The 21,055-nt window shown below is 26.6% G+C and overlaps 6 protein-coding genes across 8 annotated transcripts in view; 3 read left to right on the top strand and 3 right to left on the bottom strand.

Annotated features, from left to right (window-relative positions):
- Window positions 1-21,055, bottom strand: part of LOC134827893 (homologous-pairing protein 2 homolog) — a 43,366-nt gene that overhangs the window by 20,132 nt on the left and 2,179 nt on the right. The window contains exon 1 of one of the 3 annotated variants that reach the window (XM_063840764.1): window positions 13,156-13,265. The exons of 1 other annotated variant lie outside the window; for it this stretch is intronic. Coding sequence is in view for 1 of the 2 variants with exons in the window: in XM_063840762.1 (XP_063696832.1) it covers window position 13,156 (1 nt within the window). In the remaining variant the exon portion in view is untranslated. Of the gene's footprint in view, window positions 1-13,155; window positions 13,266-21,055 lie in introns of those variants that run through there. One more of the 3 variants, XM_063840762.1, reaches the window with a different exon arrangement.
- LOC134834712 (kanadaptin) lies at window positions 471-2,637 on the top strand. Its single transcript, XM_063849464.1, has 2 exons — window positions 471-852; window positions 929-2,637. The coding sequence occupies exons 1-2, from the start codon at window positions 492-494 to the stop codon at window positions 2,581-2,583; spliced, it is 2,016 nt and encodes a 671-aa protein (XP_063705534.1). The 5' UTR covers window positions 471-491; the 3' UTR covers window positions 2,584-2,637.
- On the bottom strand, window positions 2,581-3,157 carry LOC134834720 (transmembrane protein 14 homolog). Its single transcript, XM_063849476.1, has 2 exons — window positions 3,001-3,157; window positions 2,581-2,945 (listed from the first exon to the last, which is right to left on the bottom strand). The coding sequence occupies exons 1-2, from the start codon at window positions 3,074-3,076 to the stop codon at window positions 2,689-2,691; spliced, it is 333 nt and encodes a 110-aa protein (XP_063705546.1). The 5' UTR covers window positions 3,077-3,157; the 3' UTR covers window positions 2,581-2,688.
- LOC134827928 (heart- and neural crest derivatives-expressed protein 2-like) lies at window positions 4,841-10,252 on the top strand. The gene is made up of 4 exons (XM_063840829.1): window positions 4,841-4,961; window positions 6,290-6,466; window positions 6,525-6,877; window positions 10,154-10,252. The coding sequence occupies exons 1-4, from the start codon at window positions 4,841-4,843 to the stop codon at window positions 10,250-10,252; spliced, it is 750 nt and encodes a 249-aa protein (XP_063696899.1).
- On the bottom strand, window positions 12,302-12,954 carry LOC134827895 (transmembrane protein 14 homolog). The gene is made up of 2 exons (XM_063840767.1): window positions 12,829-12,954; window positions 12,302-12,769 (listed from the first exon to the last, which is right to left on the bottom strand). The coding sequence occupies exons 1-2, from the start codon at window positions 12,899-12,901 to the stop codon at window positions 12,468-12,470; spliced, it is 375 nt and encodes a 124-aa protein (XP_063696837.1). The 5' UTR covers window positions 12,902-12,954; the 3' UTR covers window positions 12,302-12,467.
- Window positions 14,648-19,582, top strand: LOC134829160 (far upstream element-binding protein 2). The gene is made up of 7 exons (XM_063842159.1): window positions 14,648-14,832; window positions 15,092-16,105; window positions 17,000-17,385; window positions 17,448-17,527; window positions 17,860-18,011; window positions 18,597-18,803; window positions 19,173-19,582. The coding sequence occupies exons 1-6, from the start codon at window positions 14,746-14,748 to the stop codon at window positions 18,783-18,785; spliced, it is 1,908 nt and encodes a 635-aa protein (XP_063698229.1). The 5' UTR covers window positions 14,648-14,745; the 3' UTR covers window positions 18,786-18,803; window positions 19,173-19,582.

Raw genomic sequence — 21,055 nt, 5'->3', positions numbered from 1 at the left:
AAATTATTTAATTTTTTACTTAAAAATTATAGAAAAATTTTGACTTTTGAACGAAAATTTTTAAAAATTTTCGTTTAAAAAAAAATAAAATTTATTTGATAAAAAAAATTATTTTTAACTAAAAATTTAATAAAGTTATTTAATTTTATTTAATATAATTTAAATTTAATTTTGATTTAACTTTAATTTTATTTTTTTAAGACGAATTTTTTAATTTAATTTAATTTTAACTAAAATAAAATTATTATTTAATTTTAATTTGACTTTTTTAATTTAAATTTTATTTAATTTTTATAAAATTTGTAAAAAAAATGTACAAAAATTTAAATAATTTCTTAAATTTTACATTTTTTCATTCTAAAAATTTATCAAAAAATTTAAAATCGATAAAATCGGAAACATTTTTTTTAATTTTTCCATCCTTGGCAACTCACTATTTACTGTCAAAGTTTGTTATTGTTCGAAAAACGTTTAAGAACTAAACAAAAATTATGGAAGAAAACGTTTTTAAGCTTCCCTCCGCTCCGTCAAAGCCCAAAAATGAGGGAAAACCAACAGAAAAGGAAGTTTTTGTCGCTCCTGAACCTCCAAAAGTACAAGAAAAGACAAAAGATGACACAAAATCAGAAGAAAAAGACGTTCCCGCTTCAAATCCTCCGGCAATTTCTCAATCAGCAAACTACACGGAACCAAAATGGGCAGGAAAACCCAGTCCTGACAACGAATACGGCATGGAAGTGCTGAAAGGAGGCGCAATAGTTGACAATATCAAGGATTTACAAACTCGAAGTCATTGGATAATGGGAAGAGCTGACAATTCTGACCTTGTGATGTTACATCCGAGCATTTCAAGTAAGATTTTTTCTAATTTTAGGTCAAAAAATTTTTTTTAAAAATATTTTTAACCAAAAATTTAAATTTTTTGTAGGATATCACGCCGTTTTACAGTACAAAGCCACTCCAAAAGACGAAACTCCCGATGAAAACGCCCCAAATAGCAGTTCAGCAGAGCCTGGTTGGTACATTTACGATCTCGGATCGACTCACGGGACATTTTTAAACAAACAACGCATCCCGCCGAAGACTTACGTTCGAATCAAAGTCGGTTACATGCTTAAACTCGCCATGAGTACGAGATTTTGCATTTTTCAAGGCCCCCGAGAGGATGAAGATGAAGAATCTGAACTCACAATTACCGAATTAAAAGCGAAACGAAAAGCGATGGAAGACGAGATCAAAGCAAAAGTCGAAGAAGAGCGTCTTGAACGCGAAAAAAAGGAAAAAGAGAAAGAAGAAGCCGGAATTTCATGGGGAATGGCTGACGATGCGGATGACGAGCCAGATCTCAACGTAAATCCCTACGCGCAAACGAATAACGAGGAACTTTTCTTAGCCGATCCGAAAAAAACGCTTCGTGGATGGTTTGAACGCGAAGGATTCGATTTGGAGTACCGCTGTGACGAAATGTCGCCGGGGCAGTTTATGTGTCGCATTGAATTGCCCATCGATGATGAGTTGGGACGTCCTTTAGTTGCAGAAGTTCAGCATAAAGGCAAGAAAAAAGATTGTGTCGTTCAGGGAGCGTTGGAGGCATGTCGCATTTTAGATCGGCAGGGATTGCTGCGACAAGCGACACATGAACCGCGAGCTGCGAGACGACGACATTCGAGTTCCGACGAAGATGACTTCTTGGATCGCACGGGACAAGCTGAACAAAAGAGGGCGCGGAAGGAACAAAGTAAAATTGAGACTGTAGTCGACTACGAGGGACTTTTGAAGCAAGAAACGGAGCTTTTGGAGAAATTATCGGATATTGAGAGGACTTTGGAAGAGTATCATGCGAAGCAAAAGAAGCAAAAAGACGGCGGAGATGAAGATTTGGATGATTATTTGAAAAATTTGAAGAACGAGGACAAACCTTTGGACAAATTAGAGATCCGAAAGTTGTATATCAAGCAAAAAGAGCTGAAAAACGACCATATTCAACTTCAAAAATTACTAAAAATTGCAAAACCCTATGATCTTCCGGCTCTAAATCCACAAAAATCCTCAGAAGAAACAGAAATCAAACAAAAAATCATGCCAATGATCGGAAAAAGAGGAAAATTCAGCAGTGTTTTGAAAAACGATCGACTAAATATCGTTCAAAAACCATCAGAAACAACAAAAAATCCTAATTCAAACACGAAAAGTCAAGAAATTGGCGAAAAAATGGAAGTTCAAACACCTGACGAGCCAAAAATAAATGAAAAAAGTCCAAAAGAAGTCACGAAAGTCGATTATGATCCCCCAAAATCCCGAATTTCAAAGGAAAAAGAGCCCAAACGAGTCTTGGGACCCTCAAAATTGCCTGAAAAACCCGAAATTCCATCAAAAATGGAAGAAGAATCAACTTCCGAGTCAACAACGAGCAACAAAAAGCATAAAAAACCTCGAATCAAGAGCAAAAATCGTCTCAGGTACAACGTTGACATCGACGACTCCATCGAATATGAGGAAGAAGACAAAGTTTCGAAATGGGTGCCTCCCGAACAGCAAGATGGCAGCGGAATAACTGCCCTAAACGAAAAACTTGGATACTAATTTGTACGAAAATTGTTTATTTTTTATTAAAAAATAAGAAAAAATGAAAAACCTGACACCTAAAAATCAACTTTGACAAAAAAATTTATCCCCAAAATGCTTTTTTTAGTTCTTTCCGACGATCGGCAAATATCTTTGATACACAACAAGTCCCCGAATGAGCATCGCAGCTGAAATTCCAGCAATTAAGCCCGCAGGCATCAATTTTCCGGAGCGAGCAAAGCGCATTCCCATCACTCCGCCGAGCACAGCGGCAGTTCCCAGTTGCAAAAGAGGCTTTGGAGGCGATTGGGAGGTGTAATAAGCGCCAACGCCGAGAATAACGCCGAATGTGAGACCCGCTGCGAGTGATGGAATTGAACCTGAGAAGAGAATTTTTGTGAAAAAAGTGAAAATTTGAGGATTTTCAAGACAAACCAGCTTTAGCATAGCCCATTACGCCGCCAGCAGCAACAGTTGCGGCATAAGCGTATCCAAGTAAATCTGTCGCCATGATTTTTAATTGAGTTTTATGTAAATTAAATGCTGAACTTTTGATTTGAAGTGAAGAATGTTTGTACTTTTGTGTGTCGTAATTGACGGAAGTGTCTTAAAAGTTGTCAGAAATTGAAATTTTTGACAAAAGCGTGTTTTTGCTTATTTTAATTTTTAAAAAAAAATATTTTAATAAAATTTTATTTAAATTAAATATACCTAATTTAATTTTAATTTAAAAAAATAATTAAATTTAATTAATAAAATAGTTTAAAATTAATTATTTTAATAACTTTAATTTTTAAATAATTAAATCAAAATAAATTATTTTTTTTTAATTTCAAATTTTTTATTTTTTTTATATATAATATTTTGTAATTTAAAATTAATTTATTCTATAATTTAATTCTAATTAATTAAATAATAATTTTATTTTATTTAAATTTAATTTATTGAAATTGAATAATTTTTTTAATTTAAATTTTCAAAGTTTTTTTTTAAATTAATTTCTTGGATTTATCCGACAGACATAAATCTATCAAAAACCAACTTTTTATGAAAAAAATGCTTTAGAAGGTCGATGTTTGCCGGTTTTGACGTTTCTCGGCACTCATTCACTCACTTTTCAATTAAAATTGAATTTCTTCAATGAAAGAATTCGTTACAAAAATTTATTTTTCTTAATTTTTGAAGTCGATTCAAGAACAAGACTCGAAATTTTGATGAAAAAAATGGTCGATCAGACTCAGTATATCGGAAATTAAGGAATATCATCAAAATATTCAGACAAGCAAGCGTGTTCTGTCATCATTAAAACCATTATATCAATGTTCGAGTTTTTGTATTTATACGAAGTGATGTTAGATTTCGGTTTTGTGAAATATAGAAAAGAAGTTTAACGTGCATGGATGTGTGATGTAGAGAATTTTTTGTCCAATCAGAATTTTTCTAATGAGAATTTTATTTAAAATTTATTTTTTTTAGTGATTTTTAAATTTTTTAAAAATAAAAATTTATTAAATTGTAATTAATTAATTTTTTTAAATCTTAATTTTTATTAAAATATTATTATTTTATTTTAAAAAAAGATTTTTAATTCAAAATTTTAATTTTATAATATTTTATTTTTAAATTTTCATTTATTTATTTATTTATAATTTTTAAGCTAAAAAGTTTACTTAGTTTTTTTAAATATGTACTTTTTTTTTAATCTTTGAAATTTTGTTTTTTTTTTATTTTAAAAAATATTAAATTAATATTAATATTATTAATAAAAAAAATAAAATAATTTAATTTTAATTAAAAATCATAAAAATAAATGCAAAATTTTATTCAAATAAGACAAAAAAATTTCTCTCAATAGAGATGCATAAAACATTTATGCTCTTCATTAAAATTAGGGAGATATTCTACAGCGCGTGAAGATGCAGTATTTTCCTCTTAGATGAAGAGGCGTGGTTTCCCAAAACCAATAGAATCCATCCGAAAGTGATTTATTGAAGGCATTTTCTGCCAGACAAAAATATCAGAGAAAAAATTTGGAATTACAGTTCGATGACGATCGTGCAATAGTTGAGACACGGATAAAAATAATCGAAAAATAATTATTTAAAATTAAAAAAAAAATTGATAAAAAAATCAAAAAATTAATTTTGAGTGATTTAAAAATAATTTAAAAATAAAAAAAATTAAAAGTGAAAAAAATAAATATTTAATAAATTTTAATAAAACTGAAAAAATAACAAATAAAAAACTTCGAATGTTTGTGCTAGCGAATAACAATATGCCGACCCAACATTACGGAATGTCGCCAGAAGCGGAAATTTATCATGATCCTTATTACAATTCTCACACAACTTGTTACACTCCTCTTTATCCGGCGGATTCGCAGACCTTAATTAATGGTAAGTACCTGAAAATTTTTTAATTTCAAGAAAAATCAAGTCCTCAGCACGTGTTCTTTTGTTCTCGAATTTAATGGTCGGAAATAAATTAAAAGAAATAATCAATTTTCGAGGTTCAAAGTGTATTTTTGTTTACTCGCGAAGAGTCATTAAATTTTATGAACTTGAGGAAAATTTTGTAAAAGATTCATTAGAAGAGAAAATCTCCTTGAAAGAGATTTTTTGATGGAAATTTCGTTGAAATAATATACAAAAAATATTTTATTAACGAAAAAAATAAATATTTTAATAAATTCGATAAAAAACCCTCCTTTAAAATTTAATTTAATAATTAATTAATTTTTTTAAAATTTTTATTTTAATTAATTTTAATTAAATTTAATTTATAAAATAAAATAATTTTTTATTAAATATTTAAAAAAAAAATAATTTTTTTTCTTTTTTTAATCATTTTTGAGGCAATTTTCAAACAAATGTTGATCTTTATTTATTAATTTTCTTTATAAATTTTCTAAATTTTCAAATAAAATGAAAAGAAGACAAAAAATTTTCAACAAATTGATATTCAAAGAAAAAGAATTAAGAGAATTTATGCACATTTGACAAGAAAAGATGCAATTTTTGATTATTTTTACAAGCAAAAGCAAATTATTTTCAATTTTAGAAAGTCTTAAAGCAATATTTTTAAATAATTTAAATTAAAAATAAAATAAAATGTTTTTAAATTTCCCTCAAAATAGAAATTTTAGAAAAAATATTTTTTTTTTTTCCCAAAAAAATAAATTTAGTGATATTTTTTGCTAATGTTTGACAAAAAATGCATTTTTTTAAATTAATAAATTTACATGAAACCAAGTCGAAAATTCTTCATTTACCTCACGAAAAAAGGTAATTTTTCTTCTTCGAGTGTTAAAGTAAATAAAAAAAATCGTAAAATCTAAACAACTTTCGTGTTTATTAGTTTAAGGCCCAGAATTGGATAAACAAAATTGTCGATGTTTCAACATTGATAAATTATAAACTTGCTTCTTCTTTATTTTCTACTGACTTCTGTCTGCTGCACGCGAAGAAATGCATCTTCATAATTATTTTGTGTGAAAAAACGTAAAAAGAAGAAATTTTTTCATGACATTGGTGTGTGAAATAAATTGCAGTTGAAAAGCTCTCGTGTTCTGTTTGTAGACATTTTTTACTGTATGTTTACACAAGAAACGGGTGAAATGAAAATAGAAATTGATAGAAAACAGATCTTTCGCCCGTTTTCTGACACTTTTTTCGAGATTTAGCAGTAGCAACACTTTTTTATCTCATTTTTTACCATTTCGCAGGTCCTCACATCCCGCCAGAAGAAACGTACTTTGATTCCGCTTGCAGCACAGACTCGCCGTCGCATTACGGAACAAATTCCTCCCCAATTAACAGTCAGTACGGGACTTCCAGTTCACCTTTTTCGAATTATCAGTACACGGAACATTATTGCACGCCCGAAGAATACGAGAAAAATAGTAAGTTTCCTTCTGAAATCCTGAAAATTTAATTTTTTAACCGAAAATTCGCTTTTAGATTACTTACATGACGACGGTTATCACACGCAAGCCAACACAATTACCAAGCCAGATGGCACAAAAGTCATTCGCGTGGTCAAAAGACGAAACACAGCCAACAAAAAGGAACGGAGACGAACACAGAGCATCAATTCGGCGTATCTTTCGTTGCGCGAGCACATTCCCAACGTGCCCGAAGACACAAAACTCTCGAAAATTAAGACATTGCGACTTGCCCGCACCTACATTTCGTATCTCGTGAACGTGTTGCAAGGCAATCAAGATCCGTCGGTGGATTTTAGGCCGGAGCTCGTGCCAAGTTCACGCAAAATCAACGCCGAGAAACGGGCAATGATGAAAAATGAAATGCAGGTAAGCGAAAAATTTTCCCATTGATCCATTAAAATAATTTTTTGATCGTGTTTTGACAAAATAATTTTCACACATTAAAACAAATCTCTCAATTTCAATTAAAAATGTGTCTTTTAAAATGCTTTCAACGCCTCTCTTGTGTAAAATTTGTTGAAAGTCGTCGAAAAAGTAATAAAGTGACAAAAGTGCATTTTTTATTTAAAAAAAAATTAAAAATATTTCATTAAAAATTTTTGAATAATTAATTTTTTTTATTTTTAAACAAAAAAATTTTTTAATAAATTTTCATATTTTTTATTTAAATTTTACAAAATATTTAATATTATTTTTAAAAATAATATTTTACATTATTAAAATTTTAAATTATTCAATTAAATAATTTTTAATTCTGATGAAAATTAAAAAAAAAATTATGAAAATCAAATTTTTCAATTCAATTAGATTTTTTATACAAAATTTTAATTATTAAATTAAATTAAAAAATTAATTATATTTAAAAAAAAAATAAATAATAAAACAAAATTAATTTTTAACAAAATGAGAGGTTTAATAGATCTTATGCATTAATTATTAAAAAAGAAAAATTTTAATATTGAGAAATAATTTTTTTTTAAATAAATATTATTTTTTTTTTAATTTTAATTACCAAATTTTTACAAATAAATTTTTTAATTTTTTAAAATTATTTTTAAATATTTTTATAAGAAAAATCTTATGAAAATAAAAAATTTCAATATTTTTTCATTAAATTTATTTAATTTTATTTTTCTATTAAATTTTGTAATTTCTTTTTCATTTCTTTTAATTTTTTTTTTATTTTTTTAATAATTATTGGATTTCCTTAAAAAATAGAAAATTCATCAAAAATACAAAATTTCGATTTTTTTACAATAATTTTATAATTTTTTAATTTTCTAATAATTATTTTTAGATTTCATTAAAAAAGTTTCAAAAAATCTTTTTCAATAATAAGATATTATATTAATAAAAATTCATTCAAATTCCTCAAAAACCACAAAATTGTCAAAATTTTAAACCGAATGCCTTTCATATCTCATTACATGCCACAGCAAAAAAAAAAATGAAACATGTGCCGCCTTTTTGGACTAAACGACGACAACTTGCATTCACGCACTTCTCTCATGTGTGGGAAAAAATCGTAAAACAAGGGATGCACTTGTTTCAATTACTGCACCAAAAAAAAATTATTATTATTTAAAGTTAAATGCATTATAAGTGCCTCTTAAAAGGGCAACATTAACGGCTTTAATTGTCCCTTACTTCATTCGGAGTGCGATCATTTTTATTGCGAGGGGTGTCAATTACATTAAATTACGTTTTGTTGCGTTCAACCAGCAAAATTGGCATAATTTATCTAAATATTTACTTCGAATTTATGACATTTTTGCGGTTTGATGTCTCAATATTGCGTCGACGAGAGGGGCGTAATTAAATTATTATCTCGACTTCTCGCAATAATGAGCGTTCTTTGTTAATTTTACGGATTTTTTTTTTCGAATTTGGCCCGAAATTTAATTTGATAAATGGAAATTTTATGTGTGCGAGTGTTTCAAGGTTGGTTACGCAAGCACTTTCATAAATTGTCGAACGAAAACCAGACATCACTTAATGCTGTGTTTCTGCTTGGATTAGATGAAAAATTATCTCCTTTGTTCTCGCGTCGCTTCTTGATCGTCTCGCGCGATGAGAAATATCCGACGGAAGAATTTTTCCGTTAAACGCGAGAATTTTCCGTGGCGCCGTCTCCATTAAAGCCAAAGACATTAAAATAATCGGCGCGATAAGATGAAAGTAATTAAAAATTAAAACAAAAAAATTAATAAAAAAAATCTTACGAAGGAAAATCCTTTGATCGCATCCCTTTGACAACAACAAAAACTTGAAAAATTCTTGCAATGACACGATGTTCATAAAAAAAAACAACAAGTGCATCTGGCAACGAGAAAAAAACACGATAAGAAGTCTCTTAAGTACTTCATGTCAAAATGAGTGTTTAAAAATTGATTTATGACTTGGAGATATTGTTGCGGCATCTTTTTTCGTTGCTTTCACGTGTGACATCGGATCCCTTTGACGAAACTCTTGAAATTCCGGAAGCTTTGAAATTTTGGCAATGTCAAGTTTTGTCTGTTTATTCAAGAAAAAAAGTCTAAAAAATCAAATTAAATGAATGACACACTTAACATGTCAAACGGGAATGATTTAGGGGCGTATTTTTCATGCAGTCAAACGTACATGGTGTTAATTACTGTGTCAAATTTGTCTTAATTAATCAATTGGTGATGGAAATATTTTTAAATTTTTTTGGTTAAAGATTTTTTCCAATCTCAAGGGATTTATTTAATTTTTTAAAAATAAAATTGAGACAAAAATTAAAAAAAAAATAAGAAAGGTCTGAAAAAAAATTTTTATAATAAAAAAAAAAAATTTATTTAAATTTGGGGTAAAAAGGAATTTTTCTGAAAATTTCTTGCACTTTGAAACAAAATTCAACTATTAAAAAAAGTCATTTAATTTTTGCCTAAAAATATGTCAAAAATTTTAAAATTTTTAATTTTTATTAAGTCTTATTTTTTGTTAATTTATGTTTGCATTAATTTTATTAAAATTCATCATAAAAATTGTACAAATTAATTTAATTAATTTTTAATTTAATTTTTTTTTTTCGCAAATTTATCAAAAATTGTAAAGATTTTTATTAATCATTAATTAAATTCTTTAAAATTTATTAAATTATAGTAAAACAAAATTGACATCAAGACTCGTAAAAATAATTTTTTTTAGCTAAATAAAATTTTCTATAATTTTTGAGTCAAATAAACTTCTCTTGAAATAAAATTTAATTAAGTTCAAAATCAAAAAAAAAAATAAATTTAATCAGTTCAAAAAATCATTCAAAAATTAAAAAATATGTAATTTTTCAACATTATTTTAAAGAATTTTTGAGTTGAAATATTTTTTTTTTTTAATTTTCGATTTTTTTTTAATTATTTTTAAATAATTTTTTGAATAAAAATAATTTTTTTTTTTTAATTTTCTTTTTCACATTAAAAATAAAAAAAAAAAATAAATAAATTAAATTTTGATTAGTTATTTTTAAATAAATAAAAAAATTTATTAAATTAGAAAAATTATTTTTTTAAATTTTTATTAATTTTGATTTAATTATTCTTTATAAAATATAAAAATTTATTTAAAACTTCAAAAATCGAACAATTAACTAACAAAAAAATATTTTTTAAATTTTCTTTACAGAACTTTTCCCTTCAACAAGAACGAAAGAAAGCAAAAGGAAGAACGGGATGGCCTCATGACGTTTGGACTGAAGGATTAAAACAATCAGGAGTCAAATAAATCACAACAAAATAAACAAATTCAAGCAGGAAACGCACCAAAGATCTACAAAAACAACAATTTCTATGAATGATCATCCATCACAAAAAAACAAAATTCATGAAAAAACGTTAAAAAATATTAAAAGATAATCAGACTGATTCACAAATTCTATTGAAATTTACCAGATACACCAAATTTCGTAATAATAATAAAAATCTATATCTATGACGATGAATGAAAAATTTTTCGGTGAACTATGAGAAAGAAAGCAAGTGAAAAAAATGTCTTGTGAAGTACTTTAAAAAATTATTTTTATCAATAATAATTAATTATTTTATCATAAATTGTTTCTTAAAAAAAATTAGTCGTAAAAATAAATTTAAATCACATTAAATGGGCGTTTCTGTTAAAAACCAAAAAAAAAAACTTTCACACAATTCATTCAAAAAAAAATAATAAAAATTGCATTCATGAAGTTTTGAGGACCACCGCAAAAGTTGACTGAACCGATGATCGTCTCTCGTCTCAAAAAAAAAAATAGAGAAAAGGAAAAAAGTATCAACTTTTATTGTCTGACATTACAGAAACCTGTCTCCTTTTTATTGCTTCAGCATGTGCGGACCACAAAAAAATATCTTTCAACAATTTTTGAACATTCAAACAATAAGGATACAAATAAATTTTTCATCACCTTTCTCTCCCATCATTGACTTCAATGCGAAAAGTGATCCGAATCCCTCAAAAAAAATTAAAAACATTGAATGAATAGTTCAAGTGTCGAATTACGTCGAGACGTGTCTCCGAAAAACGTGAAACCAAATATTTCACATTGTGTGCGATGATCGTCTATGATGATGATGATGCAAATTTATGCAACAAAACAAAAATATTTGAATATTTTGAAGCAGGTCAAAAATTGATTTTTTTTTTGTGAAACAAGTGTAAGTATTATGGGAATTTTATTTGTCATTATTGGATATAAATTAGGGATATTTTGACTATTTGGAATAAAATTGTAACAGATGTTAAAGAATTTAATTTATTTAAAATTAATTTAATTTAATGAAATTTTAAAATTGATATCAAAAAGTTTAAATTATTTTTTTAATATGTATTCAAAAAAATAATTCGATCCCAAAAAATTAAAAAAAAATTAAATTGTTTACGAAATTTACAAAAAATATTTTAATTTATTTTTTTTTAATTTTTCAAACATATTTTTTTTTTGTTGCTATGCTTGAAGAATTATGATTTTTTTTTCAAGATTTTCAATGAATATAATTAAATTTTAAAAATTAAATTAAGACTTTTGATATGAAATATCAAAAATTTTTTGAGATATTATAAAAATTATAATTTAAAAAAAAAATAAATTAAATTAAATTTATATTATTATTAAATAAATTTTAAAAAAATGTTTTATATTCCAAAAATGATAAACTTGTAATTCTTTACGAAAATTTTTTTTTTAAATTTATTAAAATATTTAAGAATTTTTTAATTATCAAATTTAGAAATTTTATTATTTATTTTTTTTTCAATATTTTGTTCAAATATTTTTCGAATTATTTAACTTAAAAAATAATTTTTAAAATTTTGAATTAATAAAATAGCGTATAAAAGTAAAGTAAGAAAACATACCTTAAGCTAAAATTATTAAAAAATATAAAAATTGAAATTTAAAAAAAAAATATAATTTAAAAAAAATAATAAAATTAAGAGTAAAAATCAAATTTTAAGAAGGTAAGTAATAAAAAAATTCTTTTAAATTAAAAATACTTCGACTTTTTCCTTCTTATTAACATTTTTATGATAATAAATGACATTTTGTGCATTAAACTTTGTCTTAAATCTGAAATCAACTCAGAATTTTTAAAATAAATCAATAAAATTACCATTTTACTTCAAATGCAAAGAAAAAACTCACAAAATAGCAAAATTTCTTCATTTTCCCCCTTTTTGTAATTTATTAAATAATAAAATAAACAAAAAAACAACTAAAACATCGCGTGCTGAGCTATAAATAATGAGCCGTTATCGCACTTAATACTGAACTGTCACGTAATTTGATTAGACAAAGATACAAAACATTTATTAAACAGTCACCTTCTTACATCTACGAATAATAATATCTCTTATCATGAGTAATTTTGCTACTAATATCTCATTTTTATGCTCAAAAGAACAAATAAAATTTCTAAGAAAGCCATTTTTCCTTAAAATCTTAACAAATTTAATTTTGTTCTGTCACATTTTCCTCATCAGACCTCAACTGTTCGCCCGAATTTCCCACAAATGGCAAATGTTTGAAATAAAAGGCGACAGCCCAAATCAGCACAGCAACTGACAAAACGGTAATCAATCCAGCTGGCATGAATTTCCCTCCTTTTACCCAACGGAAGCCCATGAAACAGCCCAACACGAGAGCGACAATTATCTGGAAGAGCGGCTTCGGAGGATCAATGGAGCAAAAATAGGCGGAAATCCCGATGAGAACTCCGAAAGTCAAGCCAGCAACGATTGAAGGAATGGAACCTTTTTAAGAAAAATTTTTAGAGAAATAATTTTTAATGAAAATTACTTAAAAAATTTACCAGCTTTGACATATCCAACAATTCCTCCCGCGGAGACAATTAACGCGTAAATTATTCCAACGAAATCGATCATTTTCGGGCGAAATTCAAGCAAATAATGAAATGTAATGAAAAAACTACTGAACAAGTTGGATAAATTAGAGCCCTCTGACAAATTTCATAAATTAGAAAACTATGTCAAATTTTTTTTTTCCAATTTTTTGGCTGTAAACAAACAGAAAATTGACAGAATTGACAGACAATTTTTTCTTATGAAACTCGTTACAAGTTTAAATTCAATTTTTGTAAAGAATATTAAGGGATTTGATGAAAAATTTTTTTACTTACTGTTGGATAGATTCTTTGATGGATTTTTATCCTTTAACAACAATTTTCAAGATAATTTTGTAAGAAAATACTGAAAACAAATTTTTGCCGGCAATTTTTTTGAACCAGTTTGCATTTTTGACTGATGTTTCAAGCCGATGCACATTTCAATATAATACTCTCGGACCTGTACTCTTTGTTCTACCCGTCGAAACATTTGTTTTTCAATGATTTTTCAATTTGTTTAAATTTTTTAGAAGTTTTGAGTTAAAAAATTATAAATTAGAGCCGAGAAAATTAGAGAAAATTAAATTAGAGAAAATTATAAATTGGCTTTGACACAGTTTTTGACACAGTTTTTTTGCTCTTGATTTAGTTTTTAAAACAAAACTATGTCAAAGAAAAATTTTTTTTTCAGTTTTAATTTTTTGGCAGTTTTGAGTTATAAAATGATTAAAAATGATAAATTAGAGCCCTCTGACAAATTTCAATCCATTTGGAGCAAGATTTGACAAAATTGGCTTTGACACAGTTTTTGACACAGTTTTTTTGCTCTTGATTTAGTTTTTAAAACAAAACTATGTCAAAGGAAAAATTTTTTTTCAGTTTTAATTTTTTGGCAGTTTTGAGTTATAAAATGATTAAAAATGATAAATTAGAGCCCTCTGACAAATTTCAATCCATTTGGAGCAAGATTTGACAAAAATAGCTTTGACACAGTTTTTGACACAGTTTTTTTGCTCTTGATTTAGTTTTTAAAACAAAACTATGTCAAAGGAAAAATTTTTTTTCAGTTTTAATTTTTTGGTAGTTTTGAGTTATAAAATGATTAAAAATGATAAATTAGAGCCCTCTGACAAATTTCAATCCATTTGGAGCAAGATTTGACAAAAATAGCTTTGACACAGTTTTTGACACAGTTTTTTTGCTCTTGATTTAGTTTTTAAAACAAAACTATGTCAAAGGAAAAATTTTTTTTCAGTTTTAATTTTTTGGTAGTTTTGAGTTATAAAATGATTAAAAATGATAAATTAGAGCCCTCTGACAAATTTCAATCCATTTGGAGCAAGATTTGACAAAATTGGCTTTGACACAGTTTTTGACACAGTTTTTTTGCTCTTGATTTAGTTTTTAAAACAAAACTATGTCAAAGGAAAAATTTTTTTTCAGTTTTAATTTTTTGGCAGTTTTGAGTTATAAAATGATTAAAAATGATAAATTAGAGCCCTCTGACAAATTTCAATCCATTTGGAGCAAGATTTGACAAAATTGGCTATGACACAGTTTTTGATTTAGTTTTAAAATTTAAATAAAATGTTATTTATTATTTTATCTAAAATTTATTGAAAAGAATTGAAAGTTGAAAAAAGTTCATTTGAAAATCAAAAAATCATTTTGAAAGTTACAAAATTATAAAAATGGTCACCCAAGTCTAAATTTTCTACAATACCATATGGGATTTAACACAATGCACATTTCAAAAGTAAATGTCAATGTAAAACGTCAACTGACATCGTCGCGTGAAGCTGAAAGAAAATTTTTTTAAAACAATAATTATCGCAATTGAAGTCGAAAAGAACATTCTTGAGTAATAATTTCCTAATTAAAAGAATGAGTGATTACTCTCCAACTCAACAACAACAACAAAACTTTTCACAGTCATCTGCCTTTGCAGCCGCTCTCCAACGAGCGAAGCAAGTAAGTTTTTTTTTGTTCTGGCATCCATCTTGAAAACGATGAAAATTCAGAATTTTCGATTTTTTGCTTTATTTGAGAGATTTTTCAACAATTTTTCATTGAATTCTTTGATCTTTTGCATTGAATTTAATATTTTTCATAAAAAATTTAGATCCGAAGCTTTAATTTCTAAAGTTTCGGATGTTCTTGTTCAGTTCATTGACCTCCATAGACAGAATTTCAGTTAAAAACAAGTTTTTAATAAAAATTATTTTTGTAGATTGCGGCGAAAATCCAGCCAGGACCTCAGCAAGCGTCGCCTGTGGGAGGACAAAAACGCCCCTTAGACGACTTCGGAAACGACAAACAGAACAATAAGCGTTTCAGCGGCGGAAATTCCCCTCCCATGACGCAAGCATTGCAACAAGCACGTGAACTTGCCGCTCGTCTCGGCAACAATCAAAGCGCAGGCATGGCTCAACCTCCGAGCGATGCGGTTCAACGAGCACGCGACGTAATCAACAAAATGGTTGGCGGAAATGGCGGAGGACCTCCATCGCACATGTCTCGTCCCGGCTTGGGCAGCGGAAATTACAACAACGGAAACAGTTCGTTCGAAGAAGTAATGATTCCCGGATCGAAAGTCGGTTTGATTATCGGAAAGGGCGGCGAAACAATTAAGCAGCTCATGGAAAAAACTGGCGCGAAATTAGTTGTCGTGCAAGAAGGCCCCGGACAAGAGAACGAAAAACCCTTGAGAATTACGGGAGATTACGAAAAAGTTCAGCACGCCAAGCAAATGGTTGAAGAATTGCTCGCACAAAAAGACCAGCAACAACAGCAATATCAGCAACGGAACAATAATTACAACAATAACGATCATCAAGGAGGTCCTCCACGCGGAAATGGCGGATATGGCGGCGGCGGAGGTCGAAATAATCATCATGGCGGCGGCGGAGATTACGACAATATCGAAGTTGTTGTGCCAAAAGCAGCTGTTGGTGTCGTTATTGGAAAAGGCGGCGAGATGATTAAGAAAATTGCGGCAGATACAGGCGCGAAAATGCAATTTATTCAAGGATCAGACCCGAATGGCGATCGAAGATGTGTCATTCAAGGTCCGAGACATTTGGTAGAAGATGCGAAACGAACTGTTGATGAGCTCGTTGAAGGAGTTTTGCGACGCAAGGGAATGCAAGGCGAAGGCGGGCAAGATGTGAATTATGCCAATTACAATGGACCAATGGTTTCGCGCGAGGAATATTCGTTTACTGTTCCTGCTTCCAAATGTGGCGTAAGTTTTTTAAAATTTTTTTAAAAATTTCATGAAATTAATTTTTTTTTTTGCCAAATTTTAATTTAATTTTTTTTTTTATTTTTGCAATAATTTTTTTTAATCATCAAATTTTTTCATTTAATTTTGTGTTTTAATTTTCTAAAAAATTCTCAAAAATTTTTTCTTCTTCATATTTGTCAAAAAAAAGTATAGTATTTTTTTAATTTTTATTTTAAATATTGAAGATTAATTTTTTTAATTTTTAAAAATTTTTTAAATATATTTTCTAAAAAAAAAATTAATTTTAAATTTTTTTTATTACAATTTTAAATTTTCAAAAATAATAAAATTTTAATAAAAAAAATTTTTTTTTTAATATTTTTTATAAATTTTTGTTAAAATTTAATAATTGACTTTTATTTTTTGAATTTTTGCTTTAAAAAAAATATGTTCTTTTTTTTACAACATTTAACTTAAAAATAAAATATAAAATTTAATTTTAATTTTGAAAAATTATTTTTTTTATTTGAAAATTTTATTTATTTATATTTTTAATTTAATTTTAATTGATTTTAATTGACTTTTAATTTAATTTTTTTTTTTTTAAATTTAATTTAATCTTTTTATTTTTTTTTTATCTATAAAAAAATATTTTTTGTCTTTTTTTTTTAATTTTTGCTTTTTAAAAAAATTTTTAAATCTTTTCAACTAAAAATTTTTTTATTTTTAAATTAAAATTAAATTAAATTTTAAACTAATTTATACACTTTATTTAATTAAATTTAATTTTAATTGTCAAACTTTACCTAATATTTTTTCATTTTTTAAATATAAATTTTTTACTTTTTTTTTAATTTTTTCTACAAAGAAAAAAAAATAAAATAATGAAAAATAAATTAATTTTCATTTTAGATCATCATTGGGCGCGGCGGCGACACAATCAAGCAAATTAACTCGCAATCCGGCGCACATTGTGAAATGGATCGCAAAGCTTCCGCCAATATGGTTAACGAGAAAGCCTTCATCATCAAGGGCGAACAGCATCAAATTGACGAAGCGAAGCGTCTGATACAAGACAAAATCAATGTCGAGCTTAACATGACTCACATCGGTTCAACGCAAGTTCCTGCCCCGAATACATTCGCAAATAATCCGTATGGCGCTGCCGTTGCTGCTGCCTGGGGAGGATATGCACAACAATGGGATCAATCGCAACAAGCAGCTGCCGCACAAATGGCAGTTGGCGCACAAGGACAAGGCGGCTCCGATTACTCTGCACAATGGATCGAGTATTACAAGTAAGAATTTTACGAAAAAAAACGGAAATGAACAAGAAATTCAACTTTTTTTTATTTTTTAGACAAATGGGCATGACACGCGAAGCTGAAATGATTGAACAACAAATCAAGATGCGCGGAAATTCCGCAGGACAACCAGGAGGTAAGTGGTTCGTCACAGCATTTCAGAGCTCATACCACGCTTTTTTAATTAAAAAAAAAATTTGCTCAAAAAAATATTTTTTTTGTGTTACGTGGCTGCTCTTCTGCTGTTGTTCAATGCGAATTTTTTATATTTTTTTTACGAAACAAACCAAAAACCGCAAAATTTTTCTCTCTTTTTCTCCTTTTATATTTTTTGACTATCTAATGAAATCAATCGCTCATGATAAAATCTGCTACACGAACCTATTTGTTTGAATGTGTTGTGAAATTTCTCATAAATTTCTTCAAACCTGTACAAATAAATAAAAAATATAACAAAAAAAATAATAGCAAATGGGCAAAATGGGCAACAAGGAGCTGCGGCAGCACAAGCTGGCGCTCAAGGACAAGCAGATTACAGTGCGCAATGGGCTGAGTATTATCGACGAATGGGAAAAACTGAAGAAGCTGAAGCGATTGAGAAACAAATGGCAGCTCAAAAGGTAAATTATATTTTTTTAAATTAATTTTTCACGTTTTAAACTTAAAATAAAACTAAATAATTATTTTTTATTAATTAAAATAATTTAATTAATTAAAAAAATTTATTAAATTTAAAAAAAAAATATTTATTAATTAAAAATATTTTTAATTAAATTAAAATAATTTAAAAAACATCAAATTAAGAAGATATTTTCAAAAAAACAATTTTTTTAAAACGAAATTATGAAAAAAATATTTTCAGATTATCAATTTTACTTAAATTTTTTTATAATAATTTTTGATTAAAAACAAAATTACATAATATAAAAATTAAATTTAAAATAATTCAATTATTTTTTTAAAAAATTTTAATTTAAAAAAAAATTTTATTTTTAAATTAAACAAAAAAAAATCGAAATTAATTTTTTAATAATTTTACTTAGAGATTTAATTTTTAAAATTTTATTTCAAATTTCAAGACAATTATTTTTAATCAAAATAATTTTTTAATAATTTTTTTACAAATTTATAATTTAAGTACATATTAATTTCAACAAAAAATTAAAAAAAAATATTTATTAAAATTCTCAAAAATTAACTTTTAGGCTGGAGGACAAGCTGCAGCTGGAAATGCTGGCGCCGCACAAAACGCCGCCCAATTCTACCCACAAATGGCTGCTTATGGACAATATCAGCAGTACTATGGAGCGCAAGCGTATCCCGGATATCCGGGAAATCCCCCGCAACCGGGACAACCTCAACCTCCAGCGCCCGCTTCCGGAGACTCAAAATAAGAAAACTAAACAACTTCGGTAAGCACAAAAAATTCCAAATTTCTTTCAAAACTCCCTTACTCTCTATCTCTCGCTCGTTGATCTCTTTTTATTAAAAAAAAAAATAATTTACTGATCAAATCAGTAAAAAAATATTAAACTTTTTAAACTGTTGTTGTCAACTTTTTCTCATCATCAAATTTGACAACCTTAATTTTATGTTTAACAATTTTTTTATTTATAAATATTTTAATTTTAATTTTTTATTTAATTTTTATATTTAAAAAAAAATATTTTTGCTTTTTTCATAAAAAAATAACAATTCATTCTCAAAAAAATTTCATCTCATCCCCCAAATTCTTTATCATCTGGTCACTTTTGTCAACAAAATATTGCATTTATTTACAGATTACCTATCTTTTAACTCTACAAATAAATTTCTTATACATATTCGAGTAAATTAAACAAAAAAATCTTAGATAAAATATGTATAGCAAGAACTTGTGTGCGGCGATCTCTGTAGAAAGCGATGTGTATTTCGGTAAAAAAATTTAACAAAATTATAAAAAAAAAAAATATGGTAAGATGATAAACAAAAAGACGAGCATTTTTATATGTGGGAACCACACAATTCCTCTTTTATTTAATTTTTAACAATAATAAAAAAAAATGTAGCATTAAAATTAAGAAATAAAAAAATTGAAAACTTAAAATAATAGAGGTACGAAGAAAAAATGAAAAAAGACGTTTTTTTTCACCATTTAATAATTATTATTAGTTATTATTATCTATTAATATAAATCTATGTAATATATAAGTTTGTAACGAAAAAACAAAATCTAAGCGTTTAACACACATAATTTTTTTTTGGTATCTTAAGCGATATATAATACAAGATCTTCTTTTATTATTAGCTTTAAGCACCTTTTATTGAATATAAGTCGACGAAGGTTGTTCATTTTTATCCTATATAACAAATTATTTGATGTTTAAATATTTTTTGTGTTGTACGATGGTTATTTCTCTCATCTAGGTGTTGTGGATAAATTTTACAATTTTCCCGATTTTCAGGTCAATTTGTGTCTTTTAACTCTTTCGGCATTTAAAATTTATATATTTAGGTCGAAATTAGGTTTTATTTGTGTTTGGGTATTTTTTCCAAAAAAAAATCTGGATTATTGAAAAAAAATATTAAAAATAAAAGATAATCAGGTAATTTTTATAGTCATGCTTATTTTCGCACATTTAATTCAAAAAACTTGCAACTAACAAAAAAAATGAATTTTTTATAATTATCTGATTTAATATAAATAAAATTTAATATAAAACATAAATTTGCAGCATTTAGGGATATTTATTCGAAATTAGGCTTGAAATTTTTCTCATATCGATAAATTTTCAGGAATTATTTTTTTTATTTTATTTTTTTTAAAATATCTGGCAATTTTTGTATTATAAAAAATCCCTTTTCCACATTTTCTTATAAAAAAAATTTTTGTAGAATTTTTTTGTGAAAATCTGGTTGAAAAACATTCCATTTTTGGCAATTTTTTATCTAAATTTTGTTCCTGGACAAAAAAAAATATTTTAAAAAAATGGTAAGATTCCTTACTGCTGAACTTTTTGACCTATTTTGATAAAAAAAATTATTTTAAGCCACAAACCTTAATATAACACATTTTTTGACCTTTATATATATAAAAACTTTATATTTATATATGATATATGAAAATTTATTATTATTATGTAATCTTATATACCTTACTATTTAAATGTTTTTTGCTATCTCCTGCATTTTTTTATGAAATAAGTCTTTATTTGCAGAGCAATTTAAAAATATTGGGAGATGGATAAGAAAAAAGTTATTATAGGATCCATGATGGTACTTGTTTTATTTGTTTTGTTGATTTTTCATGCTGTCAATCTCTTATTTTCGTCGATATTTAATTTTTATTTAATTTTTCTATATTTCTTTTTTAATATCATCATATCTCATGTTTCACGATTGCTTTTAAGTAACGTGATCTTATATTTTATTTCATCATTTTTATTTTTTTTTTACATTCACACACTTTTATTTATATTATTACTTAATTTCTTTCATTATTTTCAAAAAACAGCTGAAGAGTATTAGGGAGAAAAGTTTAAAAATGTCCAGAGAGTTGTTGTTGTTGTTTTGGTTGCTAAATATTATTCCGGTAACTTGATCACTTTTAAGCCATTCACAATTATTTCTATAATATATAATTAAAAAATACAACTTATTAACTTTTTTATTATTATTTTACACT

This window comes from Culicoides brevitarsis, chromosome 1, assembly GCF_036172545.1.
Source record: "Culicoides brevitarsis isolate CSIRO-B50_1 chromosome 1, AGI_CSIRO_Cbre_v1, whole genome shotgun sequence".
Lineage (NCBI taxonomy): Eukaryota > Metazoa > Arthropoda > Insecta > Diptera > Ceratopogonidae > Culicoides > Culicoides brevitarsis.
The sequence above is the reverse complement of the archived record's forward strand: the minus strand, read 5'-3'. Positions and strand labels throughout refer to the sequence as shown.